Source organism: Abramis brama (genome assembly GCF_963993115.1).
Source record: "Abramis brama genome assembly, chromosome: 4".
NCBI lineage: Eukaryota > Metazoa > Chordata > Actinopteri > Cypriniformes > Leuciscidae > Abramis > Abramis brama.
Window position 1 is genome coordinate 45,850,902 of NC_139966.1, and position 23,491 is coordinate 45,874,392.

The following is a 23,491-nucleotide window of genomic DNA, read 5'->3' on the forward strand; positions in this document are numbered from 1 at the left end:
TAAGAATGTTTCCTCAAAAACCAAAGGGTAGGAATCTTGAACATGAGATCTCGAGGGAGTGAAAATGAACAATGTCATGACCCGGAGTTTCCACAGAGAGCTTTATTATAGTTGAGGTCTAGCCCTGAACGCTGTAAAAAAATAAAATAAATCAACCCACTTAACTTGAAAACGTCAGTGTAAGTGCTGACTGATTTAAAATCAAAGTGCTGTTAAGCTGTCAAGCCACAATGGCAAGTTCACAACATTATTTCCGATCATTTTGACTTTAAAGTCAACGTTAATCTCCATTCACAACCACTTATATTTCCGTGACATATTTCAAGTGAAAAGGGATATTCAATAAGAAACTAATTTTATCTATCAAGGATGGTTTGGATGGTGAAAAGTGGGCATTCTTTGTCAGAATGCTTAACCATTTATGTATTGTTACAGCATGATTGCTGAAAGGTTAAGGGAATGTTAGAAGGATGTTGTGGGTTCTGCTGACACACAAAAACAACAAAACCTAATATCCCATACGGCCTAAGTGACATAATTTCAAATTATTATTTTGATTAAAGACATGATGCCTTTTTTTCAGGAAAAATTTGCACCAATGAATTGTTCACAATGCAGAAAAATGCTTTAAGGAAGAAAATAAGGTCAATTTTGAGATTATGTTGACTTTATGATAAAGACATTCAAGTTAAAACTTATAAGTTTCTACAGTAAAGCTTTGAAGTACTAGGCTTCCCTTGTATGTTTCTGATTGAAAAAGGATATTCGATGAGAAAAAAGAAAAGAAAAATAGGACTTGATTTGATCCATTGGAGGTTAATTGGATGGTGAAAAGGAGGCATGCTGTATCAGAATGCTAAAACAGTTATGTAATGTTAGAGCATGGTTGCAGAATGGTTAAGGGAACATAAGAGGAATGTTGTGTCGTGCAAAAACAAATGTTCTAGTGATGCAAACAATGAAACTAATATCCCACATGGCCTAAGTGATGTCATTTCAAAGGAAAAGCAAGCTATTATTTTGATTAAAGAATTTATGACAATTTGGGGTGAAATTTTGAGCCAAAATATGCACCAATGAATCATTCACAATAAGACCATGCATTGAGGAAGTAAACAGTGTCAATTTCGATTTTATGTTGACTTTAATTAGAATGTAAAAAACTGAGTTCTGATTAAATAGAGATGACAGAAATTATTGTAACAAGTTAAATAGATAACAAAGAAGTTGTTCAAACATAATGGCATTTTCTACAGTGACATTTCGAGATCTTTTGAGCTCACCTCTGTTTATTGAAAGGACTTCCAAACGTGATGTTTTCCTCTACGGTGGCGTTCAACAGCCATGACTTCTGCGTTGCGTAGGCCACGGAGTACCTGTTTTTACTGAGCCATGACAGGTCGAGAAAGAGAGGAAGAAGGAAAGAATTGATAAGCAGGAAATGTGGAAAAACACCCATCACAGCAAACACTAATGTTTCTGCTATGAAATGAAGGAAAAAACCTGGTTAATGATGAGATTAAAGCTTAAATGCAGGGAGACCTTCACTGTGAAAGCTGATGCGTGTTTTACAACATATTCTCCTGTCCTTTCTTATTCAGAGACTGCAGTTTTAATCGCTACAAAACCAAAAAGTAAACCACATGATCTCGAGATCAGCCTCTTGTTTGACAAAACAGATATGTTGTTCTTTCCATTGGAGGGGTCCAGCTTTAACTTATCCAAATATTGTCCGAAATCAATATCTGTACGAGAAACCCCCAGTGTGTCCAAGAGAGGTGAAGACTCCCGGCATTTTTAAACACTTTGCACTGCACATCTCACAAACAACATCACCCATTTTATCGAAGCCAGAGAAATGTAAAGGAAGGGATTTGTAAATTAATGCATGGGGGGGAGGTGGGGATGAGGGCACATCTGCTGAAAGAGTTCACAAACGGGTGTACCTCCGATCTTCTTGAGACAGCTCTGTATCGTGCCCGCTGCAAGTCGACATTATAGAACATCAGCACTGCTAGTTAGCAGTTGGCAAACCAAGAATCTTTAGACTAGGCCATTTGAATTTGACAAATTTTGGCCATTTTTATGTTTTGGTTTATAGAGGTCACTGTGTGGCTGTGTGGCATATAAGCATGTGAAGACCTCTGGTGAAATACCTTATGTTCCCATCGAAGAGTATCTCACAATCAGGCATCCTGATTTAGCGCACCATTGGGAAAGAGGACACAGAGAAACAAACACACACACACACGTGACCAGCGTTAGTTGTGCATCAGGACACATGCCGTTCTGTAAGAACACTGACAGACTCTCCTCATGAGGTGGATAGCGAAGAGTGATATTTTGAACTATAACTGGTCTCCACAAACTTTTAGTTTTAGTAATATATTAGTATTATATTTTAAATGGAGAGCAATGTCATTGTCATTAGAGAACCTGAAACTGGAAAACTCATTCATAGTACTGTTAGCAAAGACAGCAGTGCCTGACATACTGAGACTGAATTCACAACTTGTATCAAAACACAGTTTAATTCAATATTGCAAATTGTCTTAAAGTGCTCTTATTATACTTTTTCAGTTATTAACTTTTATGTAATGTGCTATATAGCTGTTCGTGAATGTAAAAGATCTGCAAAGTTAAAAGAAAGAACTGATTCTGAATTTCCTGAAACGAGTCGTCAGTAACTCCAGTCTTCCTACACGAACCTACGTAGGTTTGTAACAAATTTGCATAATGCCTGCAAATAGTCTTCATTGGCTGCCTACTTTGACCAGCCCTCAAACACTGTAGTTGTAGCTGAGGCCTGGAAGAGTTTGATTTGTGCTGTCGAGAAAATGCTGTTTTCTGCACTGCGAAATCAAAACCGCTTTCCATGCACTTCCAAAGGATGAGGAATATGGCTCGAATTGATACAGTAAAACCAACTCCATCATTACTGTTCGTATAACTGTGTATACAAATCTCTGGAAGCCTCAGAGCTGAAATTCAGATACGGTAATGGCCGTTCTAAGCGACAGACTGTTCAATCTGACCAATCAGAGCAGAGTATCTCTCTGAAAGGAGGGGTTTAGGGAGACTGGATCCTTTGAACCATACGAAAAGAGGTGATGCTGATGTAAATTATGAGAAAATTAGTGTTGTGTCTTTTTAATTATTATTTTTTTACCTTGGATACATATAAACCTATTGCAGAAGACCTCCAAAAACAAAATTAGGAACCTTTAAAATAGCATAATAGGGGCACTTTAACAAATTAGTTTTCCTCCATATTATTGTGAACTGAATGCAAATATAAACTATACAATTACAGTGGCCCCGAAAAAGAATTTTGTAATTGTCCATACAATAAAAATCACTGGGGTTCAAAACATGGGCCCCATTAATTTTCATTGTATGGACATTTTTCAAAATATCTTCTTTTGTGTTCCACAGAAGGAATTTAAAAATGTTTGGATTGGAATGACATGAGGGTGAGTAAATGCTGACCGAATTCTCATTATTATAGAGAATTGTCATAATTATTTTACTGTAAGCCACTCTTAAAATGTATGAATGCCATTGCATTAGATAAGAAGATACAAGGACTACAAACTTAGGAATTTAAACAACTAAGATTTCCTCTGGTATTTCTGCTGTAATTATGACAACGCCTATTGTTTTCAAAATTTGTATTAACAGAAACCAATAGTGCTGATATATTAAATTAAATTTATTAACCACAATTCATATTGTGACTGCCAAGATTCTGATTCTGTATTTCCTTCAATAAAAACAATAGTTATCGAGAGGGGAAAAAATAATCTGATTTCAGTTTGCATCCTGCTTTTTAGCATTTAAATTAAGTTGAGAACCACTGCACTAGTACCACCTATTTTATCCACTAAAAATAATATTTAGCATCATTTACCATCAATATTTGGACCATCTGGTTAAAACTTTGGTTAGTTATGAGAAAATGTTTTCAGATGCAAAAGCATTTAGATGGTTTAGCATTTAGTTTTTTAAAAGCATTTTAAAATGTGACTTGCGTTAATATAATTTCGGAGCCACTGTAAATGTATATAAATATTTAGCATGTGGATCTGCTTGGCTTTGCTTACAAATGCTAATCAGAGACCATCCCCAGGATGGAGATGGAGATATTCACAGAAACAAAAGCATTTCCCTTGTGCGCTGATAACGCAGAGGACAGAATGACACGTGTGAGAAAAAGACAGAAGAAAGATAGAAAAAATACACAGAGCAATGCATAGAGTAAGACACACATACACTAACACACAAGAGTAAGACGGTCCTCACACACATCTGTGTATGTACACCATGGTACATGCATCATAATAATAGCGGATGCGATTCACAGTGGGATATTTTTGTGCATGTGTGTTTGTACAGATGAAGACTTTGATTAGCATCTGATGAGTCTGGCATGCAGATGTACTCCCCTGTTTTCTGCTACGTAAACACAAACTTTCAACTGCTTTAGGGGGTCACAACAGGCAGGAATTTGGCCCCTTTGAGTTGTAATGCCAGTCCATAATGTTCATAAACACTTGTATAATACATGATAGCATTTGCAACAATTATGCAACTTTTTTAATTCTCACTTGCTCCAGAAGACTTTTCCACTGATCGTCTGCATCTCCCCCAGCATAGCCAATAGCAGGGAGGATTTCCCACAACCCACCTGGCCTACAATCATGGTCAGCTGACCTGAAGAGGGAAACGAGATGAAGGTTAATCGCAGTTTTATATGAACAGGTTTTGCCCTTACGGACAGGTTTTATTGATGTTCACTCTCAATGGTAGATGCCCATCTGTTTGGGCAGATGGGCATCTAGTTAGTGCTCAGCTCAATATAATGAGGCTATCAAACCACTAAACCTGAGCCAAGACATTACGTACTGAAAATTAGTATTCTCAATATTTTTGATTTATTTTTAGTTGGTGTATAGGGCTACCTTTTAAACAAAAACCTGCCAATATTAATGAGCCATTTTGGATCATTTTGGTTTATATTTCACATTTTTATCACATTGTGATCTTCATTAATAGATCTAGTTTCTGGTAGATAAATAAGCAAATGAATAAACTATGTTAAACTTTAAGTGAAAAATAAATAAATAAATAAGCATTTTGAAGCTTTTGATATCTATGGTATATATTTATGACATTGATATATTATTTGTTAAATAAATAAATAAATAACACAATTGAGATATTTAAGAGTATTTATTTATATATTTATTATATTTATAGGTTATTTATTATAAATAAATAAATAAATAAGCACTCTTGATATCTATGCTATTTATTTATGATATTTATATATTTTTTGTTTAATAAATGCATGCATAAATAAACGACAAGCACTTTAGATATTTAAGATTATTTAGTTATGTATTTATTATATTTACAGGTGATTTATTATAAATAAATAACAAGCGCTCTAGATATCTAAGAGTATTTAAATGTATTTATTTATTATATATATATATATATGATTCGTTATAATAACATAACATAACATAATATATCATAAAACATAATAAAAAAGCATTGATTGTAAATTAGCAGTAAATTAGTAGTAAATAGTGTGTACCTGTAGGGATTCGGATGTTGATATCCGACAACGTCGACAAGTTGCTTCCCCATGTGAAGAAACCATCATTCACCTGAATGAGACATGTGACAATAACAAATATAAACAGAGACCAAGGGGGTTAGCATGATGGAAAGAAACCAGCACAAAGCAGAACTCATGTGATATGATCTTTTCATTTCTGCGCGTACAAGCTACTTCTGCCTGAAGACATTTACATCTTCTGGATGTTTTCTGAATTCTATTTTCCAAATGTTTATTTATAATAACGATAACACTCCCATCCATCAGAGCAGCACAGTAGACCAGAACAGCATACTGGGAAATGGGAGAACGCTGAACAATCAAAAACATCTGTGAGAACAAGAGAGTGAGAGAGAGAAAGGGTAAAATGGGAGTAATGGTTGAGAATGACTGAAGTGAAGGAGTGTAAATGTCAGAGTAGATTAGGCCATATTCATAACAAAGTGAGTGGATGTGACAGTAGGTCACTGTGGGAGAATCCATGAGGATATGTGTATATGTGTGTTTACTAGACTCGTTAGATAAGAACCAGCGACATTAAAAAAATAAAAAATACTGGAACCAAACGATTCCATTACTTATTCATCCCAAAATCGGAACCGTTTAACACTTTTACAAAGCCCTCATTCTTACCTCATAAATATATGCATCAGAACTACTTTAAACTTAGAAGTCGTCATGGCATTCGCCGTCAGCCATGTATAAGAATCATCAATTAACTTTCAAATGTGATTTTATGTTATTTTATTTTTTAAGTGTAGTTGCTAAGTTTAGGGTTATAAGAACTCTTTCCAGTCATTGTCCATTAATTGTTCTTCAAAATTACAAAAAGAATCATTAAGTCCAATCAGAATCACAACCAGAATCATAAAATTTACGATTCCCACCGCTAGTCCAGAGGGATGGTGAAGGAAGTGGACCCTCCGGGGACCGAGAGACAGAGACGAAACCAAAAAAAATAAACACTTAAATTAATGTTCTTCTGATTTTTAGTCCTAGTTTTTCTTCTCGTGAGAATCCCAAACTGCACTCAGAGGGAAGCTGAACCCAAACCACCATGTCTGAGAAACTGTCACAAACCCCATATGGGGGGTTTTAAACCAGCTGAGAAAGGAAAGAAAATGCTCAGGAAAAAAACCCTGTGTGTATGTTAAAAAAAAAAGGGGTTTAAACACTTCCTCTAGCAGAGTAGGAGTAAAACAACCTATTGGCTGTGACTTAAAGGTTACTGGCATCTGGATGAGAACATGCAGACCCTGAGCTCTCTTAATGAACTTTCGCACGTGCTCTACGAGCGAGAAGTGCCTGAGAATCAGTGCTGATGGGGTCTTTGGCGAGGAGAGTGACGTCTGACCTGTACAGCGACATCTTCGGTCTCCGTGGGCCGCAGCTGCCTGCGCATGGGCTGCTCGTAGTTATCCATACGATAACGCCCCTTCCTGTTGACCGCCTTTGTCTATACCATGATAAAGAGAAAAACAGAGATTAAGGGAAAACTTAAGGAAAAACATTCACAAATATTTTTCATCTAAATTCCTTTTAGGAGTTTGCTAAATAGCTCATGGTCACTAGGAACTCATTCTGTATCATTTTGCATGCTGTATCATTTTGGATCAGAAAAAATAATTCTATTATAAAATTCAAACAATGAATGTCTTTTCAGAGCTCTTTAATGTGACAGATCGCCAGAAATGTATAGTACTATAATAAAACATATCACTAAAATTAAAAATATAACATTAAGTATGTGCACTATAATATAATGAATTATATAAATTATTGTCTCTTTTTGTAATATTCAATATATTCTCAACCTATTATTTATGTCTCATTTAATGTATATGTTTATATATGTTTGTAATATGTTTATATGTTAATATAATGTATATATTTAATTATATGATTGTAAAGCGATTTGGGTGTACAGTAGTACATATGAAAGCGCTTTCTAAATGCCTCATTCATTCATTCATTCATTCATTCAATGTATATTTAAATAAATGTCCTAATTCTGTATAAAAAAAAACAAATAAAAAAAAAAAAAACAGAATTGTTTGGAATCTTTTCCATTTTTTCCAAAATAAGATTTTATGACAGCATCCATTTCAATGATTATATCTTAAGAACGGTTTGGAGTAGAAACATAATAATTAAATAATTAAGGAAGCATAAAACTCAAATGTGTTTTCTGGGTCAAAATGACCCATTTCTACTTCTGTGTTCCAGTGAAAAACTAACAGAACACAGGTTTGCAAAAACATGAGGGTGGGTAAATAATGACAGAATTGTCATTTTGGGTCAGCAAACATCATATGACTCTCAAAAGCTGGTGTCATGACCTAAAGCTAGGAACATGAGTTCACGCTTGCATCTAGCCAAGTCATTTTCCCAGCTTAACACCATTTCCTCTCCTGGACCCCCTTCCTTCTTCCTCCTATCACAGTATATATTTCCATCCTCTCGTTCTCTCCCTTTCCTTCACCCCTTGCTCCAGCTCTCCTCCTCTCAGGGGACGGATAGTTATAGTTCTGTCTTATATTTGTCCTTCTGTCAGAGAACAGCTGAGGGCAACTGCAATGACCAAAAAGAGAAGCTTCTCTTCATTGCTTTTATGAGATCTTATGCTGGCTGAGGAATGACCAGCTCCCGTTTCAGCCCCCTAAACGTGGGAGAGTTGTCTCTTGAGACATGACCATGTGGAGTCTCATGTTTGCGGTTATTGGAGGTCATAGAGAGTGTAATTATCTCAGTTTGAATCACTGTTTTTATCTATACTTTACAGACACAAATACAAGAAAATATTTGATGCCACAGTTGCTCTATTTGGAAAACCACCCCTGGTTTGCGAGAAACTCAACTGTTGAAATTATGTAAATAAATGAGAAATTTACTATTATTTTTCTGAACTATCAAATTGAGGATTTTCAGCTGGCAGACAATAAAACGTGTAAAAAAATAAATGAAACCATTATTCAACCACACAGAAATGCCCTAGCAACTGCATTGCAACATGCTAAAACCACTGAAAACACCCCTGCATTTTCATCAGAAATTGTGAAAAAATGTAATTAAAGTATTTTACATTAAAATACATTGTAATTTAATTTAATTTAATTTAATTTAATTTAATTTAATTTAATTTAATTTAATTTAATTTAATTTAATTTAATTTAATTTAATTTAATTTAATTTAATTTAATTTAATTTAATTTAATTTAATTTTTTACTTTACTTTTAGCTCTTGCTAACCCAAATGGAGAACTTTGGCCACTTATCTTGTATGTTCTCAGTGTTTGGTGAAAAAAGTCCAGTGAGATAATAAGTTATAAACATTGATATTAATTTGTTTCTCTTGTTCAGTTACAGGGCAGGAAAAGTCCCAGTTAATCAACATATAATTTTTCTCCCCTAAAACTGATCCAAGAACATTCTATCCATTTTTAAACTTCAGAAAAAAATACTCTGATGCCAAATATGTTCCAAAACACTAAAGAATATAAAAATGAGAATATCACATTGCAACCCAGCTAGTTTAGGTGCTCCTTGTTCCTCATTAAGCTCTACTGAACGTTAAGTCTTGGAATTGTTTATGTGTATTGCAAAATGTGTTAAGGTGCAGTCACATTAGCGAAATGAATAGTCCATTGTCTATAGTCAATAGCGATGTATGAAGCACACCTCACACAGGAGGTTACTTTCAAACCAAGCAGCTTTCTGTTAGTCAACATGGCGAATCCGTGTGACCAACTGCAAAATCTGCATGGAAAATCTTTTGCTCTCACACGAAATTCCAGATCACGTGGATTCCTATTGAAATTACAGGATTTCGCTTGCGACAATTCGCAAACTGGTAGATTTCACAACTGGTTCAATGGGTTCAATTCACCATTCATTGACAAACTTGAACCCATTGCAATATCTACGTGGAGAAAACTTTCACCCTTACGTGAAATTCCCGATCGCATTGATTTCTACTTGAAATGACTGGATTTCGCCCATAAATGTTGACGAACAATGGTAAATGTGACCACACTTTTAAGGTGCAAATTTGCATGTGAACACTCACATCCCCTTGGTATTTGTATTTCTTTCCGACCTCTAGAGGCATGGACATATCTCCGTTTCTCCAGCTGTCATCTCCAATCTCGTCACTTTGCAGGAACTCGCTGAGCTTCTGTACACTGCAGATACAAATCAGATGATCATATCCTTACAGAGAAGCCAATATGAAGCAATGTTGGAGTTAGCGACATACCTAACAAGGGCCTTGACGGCAAACCTGACCACCGTGGACAACAGAAAGAGTGGTGTGACCAGAATGTGGAATAGAGCCAAAGAGGCAAACGCCTTAGCTGGACTGAGCCTGACCTCTTCAATATAGGCGTGTGTGACAAAGGTCTACAAAAACAAGATACAAGATAACATATGGTCTACATGTTGGATAAAATACAACTGATTGAAGCCTGTAATGATGAATATCTTACCGCCAAAACTGCAGCGATGGGGATGGCGGCATTCAAAAATACTGTGGAGATAAAGAGGGACAGAACTATTTTTTCAGTCGTGAACAACAAACCAAAGAACCAAATTAGAACCAAATAGTTAAACAAATGAGAATATGGGTTGGGGTGGGGTAAAAACAAGGGGAGGGGTTTCTGCATGTGGGCGGGGCATATGATGGAAGGAGGAGCTTGTCATACTGGACATTGATGTGTAGAGGGCGAAAGTCTTGAGACTGGTCAGCTCTTTTCCTCGGGTCTCTTCCACACGGTCACAGAAGATGTTCTCCCATGCATAGAGCTTCAGGAGCTTTATTCCTTTCAAGATCTCTGTCGTTTTTTTAAGACGGTCTGTCGAGTGGTCCTGAGGAAATATTTAGAAGTCACAAACGTGAGCTTGTTGGTGTGTTGACAACATGCACATGCACAAAGGTGTAGGTGAAGCTCACCAGCGTGCTCTTCTGTGTGTCTGCCAACTTGGTAGCGATGAGGTACTGAACCGGGGCCAGCAGCAAAATGACACCGGCCCCTATCAACGCGCTGTCACCCAACAAATAATATAGCAGGATCACTCCCATAATGATCTATGAACAGAAATAAGATGTTTTTTTTTTGTTTGGGGACACAGATGCTGTTGATTTATCTGCTTCAGAAGTGTTTTCGCTATGAAATACCTGAACTGGCATGGCCCACAGGTTGGGGCATAAGAAGAGAAACCACATGAGCTGATTGGTTTCTATGGCAACAAGATTGTTGATCTGGCCGAGCGTCATCTCTCCCATGGACATGTTTGATGTAGAGAGACGCAGTATTTTATTGTAGATCATCGCCTAGAGGATGAGATCCAACATGTGAATCACAAAAAACGTTAACGTTTAACTTTAACGTAATTTTTCTTGTTATTTTATCTTTATGTGAGCATTTTTGTTAGCTTTTGGTTTTTAAAAATATTTCTATTTAGCTTAATTTTTTTTGGAGTTTTAGTTTAAGTAATTTAAGTACTTCAACTTAAACTTACTTCAAATAGTTACCAATTTTTTATCAGTTTCAATTTATCATTTTTACCAATTTCAATTTATTTTATTTCAACTTCATTCCAATTAACAAAAACTTTTAGTAGTTTTAGTTTTAGTTAACAATAACAACACTGACAGTAATAGAATAAAATAGAATAGGACAAAGCAGAATAGAATAGAATAGAATAGAATAGAATAGAATAGAATAGAATAGAATAGAATAGAATAGAATAGAATAGGACAAAGCCTAATAGAATAGAACAGAATAGAATAATTGGAAATATAATTGAAATGAACAGAATGATGTAGAATAGAATAGCATAGAATAGAATTAACTGAATAAAATTCAATAGAAGTGAGTAGAAAGAATAAAACAGACAGAATATTAGACGAAGTTGAGTAGAAAAGAATAATGGGACAAAATAGAGTAAAATAGAAATGAACAGGAAAAAGCAGAAAAGAATAGATCAAGGCATAATAGAATAGAATAGAATAGAATAGAATAGAATAGAATAGAATAGAATAGAATAGAATAGAATAGATCAATTGGAAATATAATTGAAATGAACAGAATGATGCAGAATAGAATAGCATTAAATAGAATAAAATGAATAGAATTCAACTGAACCGAGTAGAAAGAATAAAAGAGACAAAATATTGGATGAAGTTGAGTAGAAAAGAATAATGGGACAAAGTAGAGTAGAAAAGATTTGAACAGGAAAAAGCAAAATAAAATAGAATATAATTCACTTTCCTAGTAAGGTAAGAATTTGTTTTATACAATATTTTTGTATTACACAATACAACTTGATGTGAGCAGTACAGGCTGATGAATATGAAATAAATATAAATCTCTGTGACAAATCTCTCCATGTTTGAATACCAGTAAACTCTACAAAACTTACAAGCAGTGCCCCGCGCAGGTTAATGCCGGTTTCTATTGTGACGTAGTAGGAGGCCTGCAGGAATGTTCTCTGCAGCACGAGTGCCAGGAACAGCAGAACAGCTAGAACCGACGTATTCTGCAGCAGCTCAGTGGAAGACATGAAGTAAACCCCGAAAGTCATGTTCCCTGTCTGACGGGACATAAACAGAGTATGAACACACACACATAATACATAACAACACTTTGGCATTTCAGCCCTCATGATGTCATACACAAGCACACACTAAAATAAAGAGAAGGAGTCACTTAAACAGTGTCGCTGGCAGTAACATGTGTGTGTGAGAGAGAGTGTGATGTGAGTGGGGAATTTTCCATGTCACACAGATATGCACGTCTGTTCTGGCTTCATTTTGTCACTCACACACATATACAGTGACTCCAAAAAGTGTCAAGTGTGACATTTAAGACACACTTGAAACTGCATAAATGTCACTGCATTGAAAACAAAATTTCAAAGCATCAGCATTTTTTTTCCAAGAAAGATAGCACAATTCTTTCTTTTTTATCACAAAAACAGGGTTGTTAGGGTTCAAATTATAATTATATATTATGTATTTTAATAACAAATTATAATTATACATTATAAAATAACACATACACGGCTGTTCAAAAGTTTGGGGCTGGTAAGATTATTAAATGTCTTTGAAGGAACTCTCTTATGCTTACCAAATCTGCATTTATTTGTGTACAGTAAAATGGCAATATTGTGAAATATTATTACAATTTAAAATAACTGTTTTCTATATTAATATATTTAAAGATTTCAAATATTCCAGTGATGGCAAAGCAGAATTTTTAGCAGGCTCCAGTTACATGATCCTTCAGAAATCATATATATATATATATATATATATATATATATATATATATATATATATATATATATATATATATATATATATATATATATATATATATATATGCTGATTTGGTGCTCAAGAAACATTTCTTATTATTATCAATGTTAAAATGGTTGTACTGCTTAATATTTTTATAAATAGAAAGTTCAATGGAACATAATTTTTTCAAATAGACTTTTTTGCAATTGTCTTTTTATCGGTTCAATTTTTTTTTTTTTTAACAGTAGTGTGTATATTGTTCAAAATTAAAACGTATCACCAAAAAAGTATCTGGACGTAATGCAGTGATGTCATCCTTATCTAAGACTGTATTTTCAGGCGCACATGACATCATGGTCATCTGAGCAGGGAGAACAATTGAGAATAATCTAATAATTGCTGTCATCTCAAGGCGATGACATACGGTTCTCTCATTAATAGCACTGACGCCTCTGTGACATCACACAGGAAGTGATAAATGGCAAGGCAAAACAGAAGACATCAGACTGTAGATCATTCTCTACAATACTGTCACGTTGCACTCATACATAGTCTAATTAGTAGCATAACCACTAGCCCAATATCTGCAGCAAATCATTTAATTGACAGTTATTTGAACAACATCCTAAATGATTTAACAAGGCACGTTACGAATGGGCTCCAAAGTAAGTGAGATAATATCAAAATGCTGTGAGACAGTGCCTGGATTATGATATATTTCCATTACATTAGTTGCGTAGTTGTCTTTTTCACTCCATTTCCCAGTTTTATCATCACTCCGGTATGTATTTGGGATTGACCATCGTTTTCACTCTCGAATTGCCCTGTTCGTATACAACAGATTAAATGGCTTGTATACTGTCTGTGTGAAAAAATAACCAAAGCAAAAAACATTTTCTTTCTTAGTATTTTTGTCTTGTTTTCCAGTGCAAATGAAGATTGAGAAGCAAAATGACTTCAGATATTAAGCCGTGTTTTCTTAATTTTTTGGTAACGCTTTTCTATGAAGCCCCATTAGTTTATAGATGAACTAACATTAACTGAGAAATACATTTATTCTAAATGTATTTATTCATTTTTGTTAATGACTGTTACTTAATAGAAATACTGCATTGTTGTTGTTTTGTTTTAACAGAAGAATATCTTATCTAGTTTTGATTCTCAGGTAAATGTACAGTATTTTGAAATGTATCTTAGAACGTTTAGAAATTTGTACTGGAAAACAAGACAAAAGTTTTTTGACAAGAGTTTTCTATTCTCACTATACCTTGAATAGCAACAGTAACCATGCTGATAAGATGGCGACACACATGAGACAAGCACTCCAGAATGGGACGAAACACACACCTTATTCGTCTTGTCAATATTTGTTGAGTTATTCAGGTGTTCCACAATCCCAGAGATGCAGAGTGGCCCGGCAAAACCCAGCAGGTCCGCCATGTACCGGAAGGTGCTGCTGAGGAGGATTGACCCCCCAAAGGCCCGGTACATTGATTTCCAGATGGATGGGGATTTTTCTGGGTCCTCTGTGTTCTGCTGTCAAAATTTGATAAGCAACGAGGTGCTGGTTAACCAAGACTTCATTACTTCTGTATGTCATCAGATTATAAATGATAATATTTGCTCTTAAACCTGTGATCGTCTGCACATACCCTCTGTTCCTCATAGGAATCCTTCAGACGCAGATAGTTGGTCAAGGCCCTCATTGCGATAGGAAGTTTGCCGATCTTCTTCAGCTCAATGGGTCTCTTATGGGCTCCAATGATGAGCGGGTTCATCCACCAATATGTTGCCTTGGAGAGGAGGTTGACGAATGGCTGGAGGAATCGGACGCCCAAGTCCTGCAAGTCTTCTGGGGGCTTCACCCTCTGGGGGTTTGCAAAGAACACGTACTTCTGCAGGTAAGACAAAAATGAAAACACGGGAGGCTTGTTAGTACAATTACTCACCTGTGTTTTGGATGTTGGATTTTGATTTCATGTTCACTTTAACTACTTGAACAGCTAGACTAACTTGGTCAACCAGAAAGGATGTTGGTCAAGCAGATTTGATTAGCTAGACCAGCACAAACCAACTTGGACCAGTATAGAAATCTGTGCCAGTCCAAGCTGTTTTTTCAGCAGGTTATCAACTCTTTTTACAATTATAAAACGGTCTACAATACAATTTTTTTGAACAATAATCTGTCTTAAATAAGTGGATAAAAAGAAAAGAAAAGAAAAGAAAAGAAAAGAAAAGAAAAGAAAAGAAAAGAAAAGAAAAGAAAAGAAAAGAAAAGAATCTGCCTTAAATTAGTGGATCAAATAAAAGGAATATAGAAAAAAGAATAGAATAAAATAAAATTAGTGGATCAAATTAGAGGCATATAGATATATAAATAAAATAAACTGAATTCTGCCTTAAGTTAGTGGATGAAAAATTAAATTAAATTAATTAAATTAAATTAAATTAAATTAAATTAAATTAAATTAAATTAAATTAAATTAAATTAAATTAAATTAAATTAAATTAAATTAAATTAAATTAGTGGATCAAATAAAAGGAATATAGAAAAAAATAATAGAATGAAAAGATTAAATATAAAATAAAATAAAATAAAATTAAATTCTGCCCAAATTAGTGGATCAAATAAAAAATAAAATGAAATAAAATAAAATAAATAAAAACAAAATAATGGATATGGAAATTAATAATAATGGAATAATGGAAATTAGTGGATAAAATAAAGGGAATATAGAAAAAACAATAGAAATAAAATAAAATTAGAAGATCAAATTAGAGGCATATAATTTTTTTTTAAACAAAATAAAAATAATACAATTAATAAAAAATAAGAAATAAAAATAAATAAATTTGCCATGTGACCCTAGATGAACTCACTCTGACTCTGATAACGTTGATCTCGACAGCCATGAGCAGGCCGTACAGGACCACGAGCAAAGCTGTGATACAGAAACGGAGATGTTGCACCCCCAAGCTCGCCTCTGCAAACTTCCATAACTTTATCATCTTGGTGATGAAAGCCAGAATCCAGTAAATAAATAAAGCTGTGAAAGTATTTCTGAGGTTAGGTTTCATTCTCATACAGAATCCCAAGGACAGAAACTAAATTTGATAATAGCTAAAAATATGGATCGACCATTACATGTTGCCAAGCAACAGACAGAATGAAAGTGTTTTATGTAAATTAGAGGACCCGGACCAACTGTTGTAAGTTATGTAAGTAATGAAACAACCACACTCAAAGAACAATTTAGTAACTGCCAGCATCACATTTGAATAGTGAAATGGCCATTGACTTACCAAGCAGCAGTTTGGGGAAATTGGCTGTTTCTATATTGTGATAATATACGACTGATGTCGTGGCCGCTATGAAGCCCATCAGCGCTGGCATGAAGAGGTGCAAGTGATTAGACTTCATCTGCCTGAAATAATCCATTTATACACAAAGACATAAACATAAATGCATAGCGGTCGGTCATAAACACACAAATAAACTGAAACCCACGTATTGGAGACGATTCCCTCTGCGATCTCGCACACGTGCACAAACAGCAGTGTGAAGGTGAGGATCCAGCGCAGGTTGTGGCCTGGGAAGTGCAGCCAGGTGTTATGGTGGATCTGCACCTTTGAACTCTGGCTACCCCAGCCTGGACACAAAAACATGCCCTCCATCACTTCAACATATCTTTATTTTCAAATGTATTATCTGAACCACGTGTTGAGAGGCTGGCAGGCATCAGAGACTTGTGATCATGTCTGGCAGCATGAAACTTGTTTTATAATGGTATCATTTTATTATTCCCTTGTGTATCTAATGTAACATACAGTTAACAATGACTTTTTCCTAGACGTTTGTTAATCAGTATTTTGTATCCGTCTCCGCCTGTCTCGTTCATACGTTGGTTTCCTTTCTTTGGCTAATAGTGTAATAATTCTTCTATAGGAACCATTTTTTTCATTATGAGATAGGGTATAATGCTTACAGACCGAATGAGGAATGGCACTGACACCATTACGGCGTCAGCGTAAAGGACTTTGCCAAGGTTTTAAGTAAAGGCTCTTAGGGGAACCGATACAGACAATGAATTGGCCCAAGTAGGTCTGATATCGTGTCTAGGTCCCACAGCTTCTGATGACATGACGGATGTCATAAACAACCAGGCCGGGGCGTCACAATTTAAGAATCGACTTCCTAGTAATTTGTGAGTTGGAATTGGAACTGAATTGGCTACACTCCTCAGGAAGTTGAATTGGAATGACAAGCACAGGATTTCTTATTACTGAACTGTAATACTAAGAAATTCACACAATCACACAACAGGTGCTCAGTTTAAGCTTAATGTTGTGTGGCTCCATTCACTCTGGTGAAATAATAAATAAATAGAAATTATATAACTTAAAATAATTTAAAAAAACAATAAAATAATATCTAATATCTATATATATATATAATAAAATAATAATTGTTAATTATAATACTGTATATATATATATATATATATATATATATATATATATATATATATATATACTCACACACACAATATTTTACACAATATTTTCCCCCCTGTTTAACCACACCTATTATCTTACAATCCTTTTTAACTTCTTTATGGATAATTCATTTGAAAAGACAGTCTGTATTAAATTCTGAATGGAGCCAAAAAATTCAGTTTCACAAACTGCAAAGCATGTGCATGGTTGTCGAACAGGGATAAAAGACAAGGGCATTCATACCAATGAAGAGGATAGGGAAGGTGATGAAGAGAAGAAATACATGAGGGACGAGGTTGAGGGCGTCCAAGAAGCAGCCATTGTTAAGGACTCCAGTGTCCACACTGTAGGCATCACTACCCCTGTCGTTCCCACAGAAAGACAAGGCCATGTCACCTGTGTTTAAAGGAGCCTGGGGGAAAAAAAGGAAAGGTTGAGTATAGATTTGAACATATAGCATTCAAAGACGTTAAATGTAACCCAAAAAATAAGACGTGACAAAAACGAATCAAGTGTGCATTTAACCTTACTTAGCTTTGAGCCCAAACTGACAGCACTGAAAGCAGTATTCCTGTAGTAATTATTGACTATGAGGTCTGGCATAGAATTTGACTACATTGATCCACTGCTGCCAATCAGTTTAAGAGCAAGATTAACAAACCCTGCAGTGCCTCTACCCATCAGCTATCTCATTTGCCAAGGAAAAGTTGAATTTCTCATTCAGGAGAGCTGCATTATACAACACCACAACCAGTAATGTTTGCTTATGAGGAATATACTCTGGTAGATTGAAGTATGTCCTCCGGTGACCCATCAGTGTGGGGGTTTTTTTGCGCAAAAGATTATTTTTGGCAAACCTATTTTAATTATTTTAACATTTTTAAATTATATTAAAATATCTATATTATTTTTACATTATATAATCATGATATCATATATATATATGACATATATATCACCACATTGGAAGAAAAATATATTTTTTATTTATGTATATATGTAGCTGAAATGATAGTTGTCTTTCATTTTAAATGGACACTTATCGGTGTGTACGTGATAATTTTTTTTTTTATAAATGACAACATTATTAGCATATAATGCTATATGCTGTGAAAGCATTCAATAATGCAAACAAATGGATCCTATAAAAGGGGCTACCAAGAAAGAGAGTAGCATTCAGAGGGTCACGTGATCACAACACCAAGAGGCGAACCTCCATGTAAAATAAAAACTGATTTTATTAAGCTACTGATATGTCAGGGCTCTTCACACCATAGTTTTATAACAATTACTTTTTTTAAGATATTCAAGATATTTAAGATACTCTAGGACTTAAAACTCATGTATGGTCTTCTTGATAATATTAACAAACAAGGTCTTGTTTGGGATGAAATGACGTGAATTACAAAGTAAATACCCATGGCAAGTGCATTAAATAGAATAGTCTCCTGTAACAAACTCATTCATACTCATCGCTTTACATCGCTTTCAAATCCTTCCACATGCTCATTGACAGCCTGATGTTGTCTTTTCTCAACTTTTAATTGGCATGAATATACATAAAATAGTAAAACCCACAGTTACAGTCATATATGATTATTAAAAAATCACTTACCGGAGTTATTGCTCTGCTTTAGCAGCTTTGTTGCCTGGTGTTAGAGGAGTATTTTTAGCTGCGGAGTATCAGCTGCTCATGGTCTCGCTCTCCCTCTTGCTCTTGGATCGTATTTCCAAACTTGAACAGGAATGTTGGCATGAATATGGACCGTCCTGAGAAAATAGAGATCGACTGTGACACTGTGGCTGCGTCTCAAAACCTTGCGAGATGCCTGCCTACACAGGGGTGATGCCCGAACGTGATGTCTAGGTAAGCAGATGGAGAGCAAAACACAAGAGTTGAGACAGATAGCAATGTTTCAATTAGTGGCCGACCGAAAAGCATAATTTATATTATATAAATGATAACAAATAAGATACAAAATTGATTGAATAAATACATTTTCAATATTTACTTAAAATTAAAATTATTCTATGCATCTGTAGATGTCTTGATGCAATTTAATAGGTATAATATATATTTATACCTAACAGGTATTTAACAGAATTATTATTATTTTTATATACAGGCTAATTTAAAAATGTAACAAAAAAACCATTAAAACAATTTATTCCATTTATTAAATTTAATTTCTGATTAATTCCTACTGAATATTTAATTAAGTGAGTCCAACATTATGTCAATAAACAGTTACATTTTACAACCACATCCTGTCCAAGTACACCTTTTGCTCACTCAGTTTCCGGAATAGTGCTTCAGTCCCAATTGTTTTCCCAGCATGCACAGGGGCATGAATGGTTATGGTAGCATCTTTGACAGTTTGCCAGTCTCTCATCATGTTTAGTATTTTATTTTCTTGTGGATGTCATTGCTCTATTCATTTGTTTTGTTTTTTTGGCCCCAGGAGTGTTTATGTGCACATGCATTTTCCTATCGGTGTACATTATAAAAAATAGAAATACTTATTAATAAACAGTCAAAACATAAACAATAGGATATAACTCTTTAAGATGATACAGTTTAATGTTTCTAGAGTTACTTTATTACAATTACAAATTGTTATTTAGTATTAGTTTTGCTTATTAGTAGACATGATTCACTTTTAAGGAACTCATGTGATGTTATAGGCTACTTACTCAATTATAAACATAGTAGCCTATGTGTAATGTCGTTCATAATTTGTTACCACGTTTCTGAGTAGGCTAAATAGCCTACTGTAGCCTACAGTGTCGTCTACTGTAGCTACACCGAAGTCACATGGCTATTGCCTCGGTAAAACAAGTTTACCTTACAAAAAAACGAAATTACATTTAATCTCGATTTAACCTTGTTCGGATGTTTTACAAAACGGCATATCTCTACATGAGCCCAGTGACAAATCCATGTTATTCAGTTTATGAAAATACGACCGAGCGTCAAAATGCAATTATAATGCAACGTAACAATAACATATCCATAGAAGGCCATTGCAAATAAGACAAAGCAGTGAGCGTTATTCATCAACCTTTGGGATTTTAATGAATTAATTTAAGATTTGGGTAATGCGCCAAGGTTGCGGACACACTCACCTAGATGCCTCCGATTGTAGTTTTTGTCATCGATACTTGCCGTAAACCCGCTCCGACATCAGATAGACACTGAACACGATGGTTGTTGTATCTCTGTGTCCTTTCGGTATTGAAGAAAGCGCGCATCAGTGCTTCGGCATAGCGTTGCTATGGCGTCAGATATAAAGGAGGGATGCCCGTGCACGAGCGTGTCTCCTCCTGATGTAGGTCACATTAAGAATAACGGGACCGTACCGAAGATTCAGTGGCAGGTGCATAATACTCAATAAACTAAAGAGGGTTTACTGGTGGCTTGGTAGCTAAAAGAAAGAGAGAATGTGGAATATGTGGTCCATTACGCCACATAAGCAACTCAAAATGATGCATAATGATTTCATTCACTAGGGGGGGGTGTAGATTTCGTTTATGGACCCAGGACCTATAGGCTAGTGGCAATACAATTTAAAAAATGTCGTTCCGCATTGTATTCTCAAGGCAGTTTATTATAGTTTGCTGCATGATTTTCTTTTAATGACCCTCCAAAATATTAACCATATCAGCTCATGCAGTTTCTATTCTTCAGGGAAGAACAGCCTTGTGGGAGTTGTAGTTTTTTATTCACGTTTGTAGTTTTGCTACAAATTCTATCTATCTATCTATCTATCTATCTATCTATCTATCTATCTATCTATCTATCTATCTATCTATCTATCTATCTATCTATCTATCTATCTATCTATCTATCTATCTATCTATCTATCTATCTATCTATCTGAACTCCCACAGCCCCAGCAATAAGGCTAAAGTACCCCATTATTAAAAACATAATATTAATAACCCCATTGTGTTAATTTTAGAAAAACATACGTGTGAAGTAGCACATATGTGACAAATGTCACACAGATTTATAAACACATTTGTTGGTTTACTTTCCTTATAAATGAACTGAACATATCATTAGATTAATCACAATAGTCTGTTAGTTTTTGTTTTATAGGCTTTAGAAAAGCAGAATGAAAATGTTGACCACTGGGATACATGTCCCCTTTGTTGGCGTGTGCAAAATGTTAAGGGTCTTCAAAGCCACTGACTGACTGATGCTGGGACTTCATGGGAAGCAGGACCTCCATTCCAGAGGGACAGAACTCAAAGGTCACAGATGGTTTGGAGACTGAAGTGTGATGAGAACTGCTGCAGGGTGAATGTGCATGTATATGACTGAGGGAAGTGAGGGTGTGTGAGAGGTTGAAGAAGCGCTGGGGTTTGTATGGGGATTATGGAAAGTGAGCGTGTGTGAGCGTGTGTGTGCAAACAGTCACTTCCCCTGTGTTTCCCTAGAGACCAGAAGGGATCAGTCCTAACCCAGCCTCTCCCCCACAGGGAGTAGTACAGGATGCAGCCCATGTGTGAGCCATCAAAGGCCCTGTGGTGACACCCAGAGCCTGGGACGAGGTGCTGTGACTGGGGACAGAGTGGTGCATTTGAGGCTGAAGGATTCTGGAGGCCAGGGGGTCAAACACAACTTCTTTGAGAAAGTTTCAGTTTCCCATAACTAAGCTGAGAATTGGCGGTTTCCACACGTATGCATGTGGTGTGCGTCATCAAATGAGACATTAAGCATAGAGACAATTAAGTTATTCTTATTTTTCCCCTTGAATCTGTGATTATTTCACTATAATTAGCCTATCTAAAAAAGTATGTAGCCTATCGCAATATTCAATTTGTGATATTTGTGTTGTAAGAGTAGTACTATGTCTTCTATTACAAATGTGTATTTTAATGCTAGTTGACCATCTTGGACCATGCATCAATTGACCATCTTGGACCCACTAATTACTTGCTTGAACCAGCTACAGTAATTACCAGCTTGGAATAAACTGAGGAGCAGCATGGATCGGCTAATGACCAGATTAAACCAGCTAATGACCAGCTTGAGCCAGCTTTAACCAGCTAATGACCAGCTTTAACCAGCTAATGACCAGCTTGAACCAGCTTTAACCAGCTAATGACCAGCTTTAACCAACTAATGACCAGCTTGGACAAGCTGAGGACTAGCTTTGACCAGCTAATTACCAGCGTGACTATAGCTAATAAAGCTTTAACCAACTAATAATAACTAGCTTGAACTAGCTAATGACGAGTTTCAACCAGCTAGAAACCAGCTTCTACGTTCTAAAACAGCCAGCATAAAATGGATTTTCCAACAGGCTTGACATTTAAAAAATTAGTTTCTGGGGGGAAACTTACAGCACATGGAGAAAATTATAACCTCCGTGCTGACATTAATTCTGGGACTGGGACATTGGGAGACCTTTATGAGAGGGACATCCACAGGAAATGAAGCTTATCTTTTATATAACTAAATAAATGGAAAATGATGATGTCTTTCCTTGAGTTGCTTGTGAAATCAAAGAAAGAAAGTGAGGGTTTATTTCAGCTGACTCAGTGTTGTCACTTGGCTCAGTGTGCTGGGTTCCTTGAAGTGGTTAGAAAAGGACAGGAAGTCTTTTACACGTCCCAAGCATCATGCGTATTTATCAACTCAATAATCAACATAAATACAGAGAGACAGATGAACGGGGAAGCTGAGAAAATGACAAGCGAAAGAGTGGGAACATGAAACTGCACACGTACCTCCATTAAATAAACAGTCTCTCTCCCTCGCTCTATGTGTAAACTGTCACGGTATAATCGTTAAGGTACTTTCACATAAACAGCCCTATACAATAAACAGACCCAGACTGCAATGTTAGTTTAAACTATGATTAAACACTTGCACTTGCTAACATAGATTCTACTTTCCTTTACTGTGTATGTTAGCATGGATGCTAAATGCTAGCATTTTCCTCAAACTGCACCTTTTGGACTTTTGTTTTATGTGGTAAATGTGTGCACAACAGGACATGTGAGACAGAATGGTGGAAAAGAGAATGGATAGTCTATAGAAATAGAAGAAGAAGAAA

General features: G+C 35.5%; 1 protein-coding gene across 11 annotated transcripts in view; it reads right to left on the minus strand.

The window, feature by feature from the left end:
- Window positions 1-20,912, minus strand: part of abcc9 (ATP-binding cassette, sub-family C (CFTR/MRP), member 9) — a 39,247-nt gene extending 18,335 nt beyond the window's left edge. Inside the window, exons 1-21 of one of the 11 annotated variants that reach the window (XM_084110624.1) lie at window positions 20,550-20,902; window positions 19,039-19,286; window positions 17,667-17,835; window positions 16,435-16,576; window positions 16,230-16,351; window positions 15,807-15,973; window positions 14,579-14,821; window positions 14,274-14,462; window positions 12,047-12,217; window positions 10,800-10,955; window positions 10,575-10,709; window positions 10,327-10,489; window positions 10,111-10,151; window positions 9,882-10,024; window positions 9,693-9,807; window positions 6,981-7,082; window positions 5,603-5,675; window positions 4,608-4,713; window positions 2,157-2,195; window positions 1,947-1,982; window positions 1,284-1,385 (exon numbers count right to left, since the gene is read on the minus strand). In XM_084110624.1, coding sequence (XP_083966750.1) covers window positions 1,284-1,385; window positions 1,947-1,982; window positions 2,157-2,195; window positions 4,608-4,713; window positions 5,603-5,675; window positions 6,981-7,082; window positions 9,693-9,807; window positions 9,882-10,024; window positions 10,111-10,151; window positions 10,327-10,489; window positions 10,575-10,709; window positions 10,800-10,955; window positions 12,047-12,217; window positions 14,274-14,462; window positions 14,579-14,821; window positions 15,807-15,973; window positions 16,230-16,351; window positions 16,435-16,576; window positions 17,667-17,814 — 2,393 coding nt within the window. In that variant the 5' untranslated portion in view covers window positions 17,815-17,835; window positions 19,039-19,286; window positions 20,550-20,902. Of the gene's footprint in view, window positions 1-1,283; window positions 1,386-1,946; window positions 1,983-2,156; window positions 2,196-4,607; window positions 4,714-5,602; window positions 5,676-6,980; window positions 7,083-9,692; window positions 9,808-9,881; window positions 10,025-10,110; window positions 10,152-10,326; window positions 10,490-10,574; window positions 10,710-10,799; window positions 10,956-12,046; window positions 12,218-14,273; window positions 14,463-14,578; window positions 14,822-15,806; window positions 15,974-16,229; window positions 16,352-16,434; window positions 16,577-17,666; window positions 17,836-19,038; window positions 19,287-20,549 lie in introns of all 11 variants that reach the window. The other 10 variants (XM_084110621.1, XM_084110620.1, XM_084110617.1 and 7 more) reach the window with 10 other exon arrangements.
- Window positions 20,913-23,491: the final 2,579 nt, after the last annotated feature.